We start from the raw sequence: 9,472 nt of genomic DNA, 5'->3' as shown, positions 1-9,472 counted from the left end.
CGCCATGTTTAGCAAATTTTGTTAACGAATCTCTACTAAATACAATCACCAAAAGACTTTACTCAACACAAAATCATATATAATCATTTATTCTTTATTAGTTCATGATAATAAAAATATACATAAAAAAGAATAAGAACCGGTGAGTTATCTAAAAAAAAATTAAAAACCTATCAATGAGAACCAAATCTGGTCACACAAAGATGTATAAATCCACTGAGAATATTTACATGTTCACGTGCTGTAAAAGTAACTATAGCACCTATTGACAACAATGTGTATGGCACCTGGTAAATCCGTTACCTCCGTTGTCTCCGCTCCCTGCTGTCTGTACCTGTGAATTAGGAGGCGACGTTGTCTCCGCTCCCTGCTGTCTGTACCTGTGGAGGCGCTGTTGTGTCCGCTCGCTGCTGTCTGTACTTGAGGAGGTACCGTTGTCTCCGCTCCCTGCTGTCTGTACCTGAGGAAGCGCCATTGTCTCCGCTCCCTGCTGTCTGTACCTGAGGAAGCGCCATTGTCTCCGCTCCCTGCTGTCTGTACCTGAGGAGGCACCGTTGTCTCCGCTCCCTGCTGTCTGTACCTGAGCAGGCGCCGTTGTCTTGGCTCCCTGCTGTCTGTACCTGAGGAAGCGCCATTGTCTCCGCTCCCTGCTGTCTGTACCTGAGGAAGCGCCGTTGTCTCCGCTCCCTGCTGTCTGTACCTGAGGAGGCTCTGTTGTCTCCGCTCCCTGCTGTCTGTACCTGAGGAGGCGCCGTTGTCTCCGCTCCCTGCTGTCTGTACCTGAGGAGGCGCCGTTGTCTCCGCTCCCTGCTGTCTGTACCTGAGGAGTCTCCGTTGTCTCCGCTCCCTGCTGTCTGTACCTGAGGAGGCGCCGTTGTCTCCGCTCCCTGCTGTCTGTACCTGAGGAGGCGCCGTTGTCTCCGCTCCCTGCTGTCTGTACCTGTGAATTAGGAGGCGCCGTTGTCTCCGCTCCCTGCTGTCTGTACCTGAGGAGGCGCCGTTGTCTCCGCTCCCTGCTGTCTGTACCTGTGAATTAGGAGGCAAAGCTTCTTGATCTATCTCCAGTGTGACACCCAGTGTAATGTGATTCTATGGTGTCGTCTTCTAATGCACAGATACGCTCAGCTGTAGAGTTGATAAAACTTCGGGATCCTAGGTTCGATTGAACTTGAACATTCACAAACCTGCCGCATTAGATTGCTGATGCCTTCCCAGTCCATGGGTAAGGAGGAGAGTACCCAGCTATTACAAAGGCTGAATCCCGGAATTCCAGGCAGTACCCGGGCTGTCTCCTCCTTCCCCATGGAGCGGGAAGGCATCCCCAATCTAATGCGGCAGGTTCGTGAATGTTCGAGTTCTATAGAACCTAGGATTTCCCGAGGTTCCATCAACTCCACTCAGCAGCGGAGACAACAGCAGTAACACCTCCAGTAAGGTATTCCGTCACCTCCAGTAAGGTATTCCATCACCTCCAGTAAGGTATCCCGTCACCTCCAGTAAGGTATTCCATCACCTCCAGTAAGGTATTCCATCACCTCCAGTAAGGTATTCCGTCACCTCCAGTAAGGTATTCCGTCACCTCCAGTAAGGTATTCCGTCACCTCCAAAAAGGTATTCCGTCACCTCCAGTAAGGTATTCCGTCACCTCCAAAAAGGTATTCCGTCACCTCCAGTAAGGTATTCCGTCACCTCCAGTAAAGTATTCCGCCACCTCCAGTAAGGTATTCCGTCACCTCCAAAAAGGTATGCCATCACCAAATTCAAAATAGAAATAATTTAGAAAAATGACAGGTACAGGTGCTTTATAGATTGGCATAGGGAACCTTGGCTCACCAGCTGTTGCAAAACTACAACTCCCATCATACATAGACAGTCAAAGCTAAAACTTTGGCTGTCCAGACATGATGGGAGTTGTAGTTCTGCAACAGCTGGAGAGCCAAGCTTCCCTACCCCTGCAGATAGTAGGTAAGGTTTATATAAATGTGATATATATTTGGATAGGGCAGTTATTAAGGGGTTAAGTATGGAATAATGTGCAGCCAGACCCCTAAATAGACATTGGACCCTAACTCTCTTATGTGTCTCCCCATCTCAGACAAGTGTCACCCTGTACCCCCCCTGTCCCCCTCCCCTCCCCAGACTGGGCACCCCTGATTGTCCTCCCCTTCCCACACACCTGTATCTTCTTTCTTCCTCCTCCATAGTGCAGTGTACATACAGGACCTGCGGTGACATCATAGTCACATGTCAAGGTCCTTCACCATCTCTTTACTGTACTGTCTCCTGGCTGCTGTTCAGCCCTAAATTATAGCTAATCAGCAGCCAGGAGACAATACAGTATGGAAAATACCTCTTTTGATGAAGTAAAAATCGTCCCCTGCCTCCTCACAATGACAGAGGGCAGGACGCTTCCAGGCTGCCTCATCCACTGTGATCCTTCTCTCTCTGCTCCCTGTGATGGCGCCCCCCCTGGTCTCGGCGCCCGGGGCAGCTGCCCCCTAGCTACGGCCCTGTCCTCACTGATATCTTACCCTCCTCCAGAACGAAAACAGCCCAACGTAAGTTTCGCTCACTTCATCAGGAGTGTGAACATAGCCTAAGGGTCGCTTCACATGTAACGGATTCACAGCAGATTTCACGCTGCCTGGAGCAGTGACTGCGGCGGCGATGTGCACTAATTGGCTGAGCGGGACCAACGGAAGCCAGGAGACTCAAATGCAGCCGCCGGGCCGGGGAGTATGTAGGTGCCGGCCCCTTTAACCTGCCGCCTGGAGCAGTGACTGCGGCAGGGCCGTGCACTGATTGGCTGAGCGGGACCAATGGGAGCCAGGAGCCTCAGATGCAACTGTGGCGCCAAGCAGGTAATGTATGCTCTGGGCGGCGGCGGGTTAAAGGGGCCGGTGAGCAGGGCCGGCTCCAGGTTTTTGTGGGCCCTTGGTCGAGAGAGCCTTTGTGGGCCCCTTTGAATAGCAATTTATATGGCATGGTTATTAGAAGGTCTCTAGCTCTCGATTCTGTGTAGGGGATCAGCTGTGTTATATACGTATTATCCCCCCTCCTGTATGAGTGTGTATATATCTATCTCTCGGGCACATATATATATACACACTCATACAAGGGGAGGATAATAAGTATATAATACACTGCTGATCACTTTTTTTCACCTCGGGGCACACCTACCAAATAAAGTTTAACAAAATAACGAGAAAAAAAAACCGTAATTCGGTAACTCACAGGTGACGTCTTCTTTAATCTGAGGCAATCGCTCTTTGTTTCCTCTTCATCTTGCCTGGACCACCATGATGATTCCTTCAAGCTACAACTCTTCTCTTCAGAACCTGTCAGACAAACATCTTAGGCTTGGCACATTTCCAGCAATTTCCTTCCCTTTTCCCACCCATAGGCTTCCATACAGTGATAATTTTGCTACTTGGTGTCATGTGCAGTAAAGTAAGGAGGTATGTGGGCCCCGTATGTAAGATCCCGTGCTGTGCCCCCCATATAGTAATAATGTCCTCATGCTGTGCCCCCATATAGTAAAAATGCCCTCTACCCCCATAGTAATGGCCCATATTAATGTCCCCTGCCCTGCCCCTATAGTAATACCCTCTTCCCCCATAGTAATGTCCCCTGCCCCTATAGTAATGCCCCCTGCTCTGCCCCCATAGTAATGTCCCCTGCTCTTCCCCACAGTAATGCCCCCATAGTAGATGCCCCCTCCTCTGCCCCATAGTACTGTAGATGCCCCCTGCTCTACCCGCATAGTAGATGCCCCCTGCTCTGCCCCCATAGCAGATGCCCATTCCTATGCCCCATAGTAGATGCCCCCTGCTCTGTCCCCATAGTAGATGCCCCCTGCTCTGCCCCCATAGTAGATGCCCGAGGCTGCCCCATAGTAAATGCCCCCTGCTCTGCCCCCATAGTACATGCCCCTTCCTCTGCCCCATAGTAGATGCCCCCTGCTCAGCCCCAACACAAAGCAAAACAAAAAAATCATAATCACCTAATCCAGGGGATGTGTCCTCTTCTCCCTGGCTTCTCCCTTCTGTGCGCCGCGGGGACGGATCCTCTAGCAGGCGCGATGATGCAATCGCTATGCGCCTGCTGGGGAGATCCCATCAATCCAGCGCTGCAGAGAGAGGCCGAGGCCAGGACGTCATGGAGGCGGAGAGTGACATCCCGTCCCGTCGTATCCGCCCAGCACTCGCGTCCCGCCCCCCTCACTGCCTCCCGGATGTCAGCGGTGTTGACAGTGACTCCGGGGGATGCAGCGGGCGGCATTGCTGGTGGTGACCTGTGGCTATTGCTCGGGCAAATTCCGGGGGGCCCCTTGAGCAGCTGTTGGCCCCGGCACTTGCCCAAGTACGCCGGGTGCTGACGCCGGCCCTGCCGGTGAGTATGCAGATGCTGGCGCCTTTAATCCGGCACCGCCCGGAGTAGTGACTGCGGCGGGGCTGTGCACTAATTGCTTAAGCAGGACCGACGGGAGCGAGGAGCCTCAGATGCAGCAGCGGCGTCGAACAGGTAATGTATGCTCCAGGCGGGTTAAAGGGGCCGGTCTTGCATACTTGTAACGGAATGACATTTCTGCTGCGGGTATGTAACCCCATTGAAAATCACAGTGGCGGATTTCGCTGCAAAATATATAAAGTTAGACTCAGCCCTTAATCATAGATAATGTGCACTAGACAAACGTGTTACATGAATAGGGAACCAGAGCCCTGGATCCTCCCCTACACACATGCAGATTAATCAGCTAGCTAATACAAAGCTTCCGCTAACTGCACATAGAAAACATGAAAACACATCAAAATACATGAAAAACTATAAAAAAAACCCTTAGGAATTAGTAATTTAGTAACAAATGCAGTCTATTTTTTAAATCCTGCAGGAAAAGATGTACCCATCATTAAATCCAAAAACCATCCCGATTCAGGAGCTTCTGTTTCCTATCTCCTCCCCGGTCAGGGTTAAAAACCCTTTCTATAACAGTGATAGTAAGCGTTGATACGTCACCTGCATGGGCGAAATAGAAATGTTTGGACACATTAGTAGTTTGCTTTTCTCCAAATATATGTTTCCCTCAATCTGTCCTTTAAAGGGATTATCCAGCGCTACAAAAACATGGCCACTTTTCCCCCTCTCTTGTCTCCAGTTTAGGTGTAGTTTGCAATTAAAGAGGATGTACCACCAGGTAGGTACATCCTCTTGAATCTAACACACTGATAGAACGACACAGTCATGGGTAAGCCGGGGCCGCGGCCCGTTTTTCAAGCCTCTTGGAGCCGCATCGAGCCTAATGGAGCCGCATCATAGAGGGGAGGGAATTCCCTCCCACTGGGGGCAGGCCGGCCGACCTCCAGTGCTTCGGCACAGCCCGGTACCGCTGGATAGAATGGCGCAGTGCACGGCAACCGGGCTGCGGCCCGAAAAAAGGGCCACGGCAGCGGCTTCCCCATTACGGCGCTCTATCAGTTTTCTATCTGTTAAATTCAAGAGGATGTACCTGGTGGTACATCCTCTTTAAGCTCCACTTACTTCAATGGAAACCCCACCCAATTTGGATACAAGAGAGGGGAAATGTTTTTGGAGTGCTAGATAACCCCTTTAAGTGCTGGCTAGTGCAACCTACGTGTACTACATTGCAAGAAGTACATTTTATGTAGTACACAACCCATGTGGTATTACAAATAATATATGATAAAATTTTGTGTATTTTATTATCTGTGGGTTTATGGACAACTTTCTAATGTGTAATGTAATAACAACATCCCCATCTATTTCCATTACATTTATAATTACCTTTGTACTATAACCATGTTTTTGGTCTAGATGTAATTAACCCTCTACTGTCGCCGCACTGTATAATAACGTTGCTGCAGCCTATGCCTGCTGCTGCAGCGACGTTAATTTACGATCCAAGATGACACAGGAGCAGGAGCTGCGCCTGTGTCATCCGTGGCGGGTCCCGGCTATCAGTGATAGCCGGGAACCCGCTGCAACTCTCAGCACCGGAGTCGCGCTCTGGTGCTGAGAGTTAACCCTATAGATACTGCGGTCAGCACAACCGCAGCATCTATAGGGCTCCAGACAGAGAATTCTCCCTCTACAGAGGGAGAATTCTCTGTCCATTGTCCATCGGGGCTCTCCGAAGTGATCGCAGAGCCCTGATGGTAGCCATGGAAACAGGAAGCCTCAGGTTGTAACAGTGGCAGGGAACAGAGGAGAGGGGGCAGACATAGGGACATCAGCTTATGGCATCATTATGATCCCATAAGCGGATGTCCTAAAACGGCCTGGGCATTGAGGAATCAATGACCCCAGGTCGTGAAAGGGTTAAATGAGAAGGTGATAACAAGGTTCCCAAAGTGGGAGGCCGTCTGGTGGAAAACCTACGACCTTTGCTCAATATCTTTTTTAATTTTTCATCATGACACAGGACAGGTAGGTATTTGCTCATGATGCTACGTATCGCTTGATAATGTTTGGAGTATGTAGTAACGAATGTTGGAATATTATTGGGGATATTATTTGGAGGCTTAATTGTTATTTTATGGGAAAGTAAATCAGTCCTGTCTCTATTGACTACATTTAAATATGCCCGCTCTATACTCTTATTGCAGTAGCCGCGTCTTTTTAATCTTGACATTATCTGTTCCGCTTCTTGTGGAACAATTTCTCTGTATGTGGACAGGTTCCCCCATTGGTAGGCTTTTTTTAGTATGTTCTGGATGGCATGAGTCTGCTTGCAGTAAGGTATTACCTGCTGTTGGCTTTCTGTAGTTTATTGTAGTAATTATTATCATGTCCAATCAACTGAATATCCAAAAAAGTTATTTGATTGTGGTTCCATTCATATGTAAATCTCAAAGAAAACGCATTGTTGTTACAGTACGAGATGAAGTCTGTTATGGCCGTCACATCCAATGCCCATACCATGATGACGTCATCGATGTAACGGCCATACCAGACCACACCCAAACAGAAGGAATTAGATGCATCAAAAAATATAGTGTTCCTCCCACCACGCAACATACAAGTTGGCTATCGCAGGAGAAAATGTAGGGTCCATAGACACACCTGTGCATTGTAAATAAAATTTCTCATTGTAAAGAGAAAAAAAAATTGTGTTTAAGTAAATAATCAATAGACATAATAATAAACATGATTAAATCTGAGTGGTCGGTGAAATATTTTGCACTGAGTAATACTTGATTTTCCCTGTGATGACACTACAGGGATATTAAACACTGTAGTAACATAATAAAACACAAAAAATGCAGAAGCTCACACCCAATACAGACATAAAAATTGCTAAAAGCAACTGCTAATAAGCCAACTGCTTATTAAAATCTCCATAAAAGTAATGAGTCTCTTGGTTTACCATTTGCAAATAGTGTGTACCATCCTGCCACATTAAGGTGGCCTCATGCCCTACACTAGCTATGACCTTCTCCAGGGCTAATAATAAGCCCATACTCCAGGGTGGGATGGGTGGAGTGCACAACCAAGTAGAGACAGCCATTCCCCCATGTGGAACACAGACAAAAAGACTAATTTTTAGTAACATAGTTAATAAGGTTTAAAAAAGACGAAAGTCCGTCAAGTTCAACCTACAGTATACTGTGTTGATCCAGAGGAAGGCAAAAACCGTCATGACGCAGATTGGATTTATCGGAATCCCTGGATCAACGTCCTTTGACTGTAGGTACTAAATTCGCCTAAAAGGTTACCTCTGATCATGTTACTATTGAGGAATACTTCTGAAAGAAAAAAGGCTTGTACAACACAAAAACAAAAAACTTATGTTCCCACTATGTCTTTTTTGGCCGTTGTACAGACGCCATTGTGGGAAGGCCATCATTTTCACAGCAAATAACAGACGTTATTTCATAATGATGGAAGTGATTGTACAAACAATGGCCGTCATTATAACATAATAGCCGCTATTTGGCCTCCTAATGACGGACGTCTAAAAAGGCCATAAAATGACCATAAAAGGGCATTGTATGAATATAGCCGAAATGGGCTTAGAAAAAAATGGCCGCTTTCTCTAAAAAACAGCACCACTATTGTCGTCACTTTAAGTGTGGCTTTGCAGCTTAATTCCATTTAAGTGACCGGAGTGTGAATATAGCCTCAGTGTATGAAGAAAGTTTTTTGTCCAAAAGTTTTTCTAAAGCCCGTCTTTATGTCCTGGTTTCTGAGGCTATATATTATAGGGTTAACCAGGGGGGTAAGTAAAGTATGTAATAGGGAAATCATTTTATTAGTAAGCAAAGTTTGTCCTACAGATGGGATCATATATTTTGCTATTAACGTCCCATAAAACGTCCCAACAACAATAAGATGGGAACTGCAAGTAGAGAAAGCTTTTTGTTTGCCGGATGTGGACGGTATCTTTATTATGGTGAGGAAGATACGCACATAGGTTACAATGATAAAACCACATGGAATAAGAAATATTGGCAAAGAAAACAGAAACACTTCCATATCTACAAGAGTCGTGTCGGAGCAAGAAAGTTTCTGAAGAGGAGACACTTCACAATAGAAATGATCAATGATATTGTCACGGCAAAAATTATAGTTTGATACAGGCAAGACTGCTATAAGATTAAGAGTAAAACCCAACAACCACGGCCATAGTGACAGACCAATACGAAACTTTAAGTCCATGATGCTAAAGTATCTCAGTGGGTTACAGATGGCCAGGTATCGGTCATAGGACATCATGGAGAGGAGAAGACATTCAGTAATGGTTGTACTACAGAAGACGTACAATTGAAAGATGCACCCAGTGTAAGTTATCATTTTCCCCCCCAGTAGAACCGCACCGAGCATGTTGGGAACAATGTTGGTGGAAACCACAAGGTCAGAAAAGGAAAGATGACAAAGGAAGTAATACATGGGGGTCTGGAGCTGGACATTGGTGAAAACCAAGATGATGATCAGAAGATTTCCAAAAACTGTGAAAATATACATGAGCAAGAATAGAATGAAGAATATAACACTGAAGCTGTGAAGGTTTCCGAAACCCAATAGAAAGAATTCAGTCACTCTTGTTTGGTTCATAACAGACATGATGTTAGTGTCAGACTGTTGATATACCATGTATTCTAGGTGAAGGGAATTACATGGTAAGTTATGCTAACTGAAAAAAATAAGAATATTTATATCAATATGTAAAGAAGAAACAGCATTGTTTCCTTTACTTGCATTTGGGATATATGATGATGGTAATAAAATCTGGAAGCTAGGGGGGATAAAGGGAGGAGGAGATTACACCTATGAGGCAGCACTGTGCACATACAGTAGTATAAACACTGGTATTCACTTATGTGACTGCTGGCCCGAACTTAATGGGTGACAAGAGATGTAGGGGAAGCCTTGATTTACCTATCAGGCACAGGCAAGAGATGTAGGAGAAGCCTTGATTTACCTATCAGGCACAGGCAAGAGATGTAGGGGAAGC

The 9,472-nt window shown here is 46.6% G+C and overlaps 1 protein-coding gene across 1 annotated transcript; it reads right to left on the bottom strand.

Annotated features, from left to right (window-relative positions):
* Positions 1-8,139: 8,139 nt before the first annotated feature.
* Positions 8,140-9,081, bottom strand: LOC138771811 (olfactory receptor 2D2-like). The gene has a single exon (XM_069951817.1). The coding sequence runs from the start codon at positions 9,079-9,081 to the stop codon at positions 8,140-8,142; it is 942 nt and encodes a 313-aa protein (XP_069807918.1).
* Between the last annotated feature and the right edge of the window lie 391 nt (positions 9,082-9,472).

This window comes from Dendropsophus ebraccatus, chromosome 14 (genome assembly GCF_027789765.1).
Source record: "Dendropsophus ebraccatus isolate aDenEbr1 chromosome 14, aDenEbr1.pat, whole genome shotgun sequence".
NCBI classification, from domain to species: domain Eukaryota; kingdom Metazoa; phylum Chordata; class Amphibia; order Anura; family Hylidae; genus Dendropsophus; species Dendropsophus ebraccatus.
The sequence above is the reverse complement of the archived record's forward strand: the minus strand, read 5'-3'. Positions and strand labels throughout refer to the sequence as shown.

Coding starts and splice junctions, on each gene's coding strand:
- LOC138771811 (XM_069951817.1), bottom strand. CDS start 9,081: ATGTCTGTTATGAACCAAACAAGAGTGACTGAATTCTTTCTATTGGGT.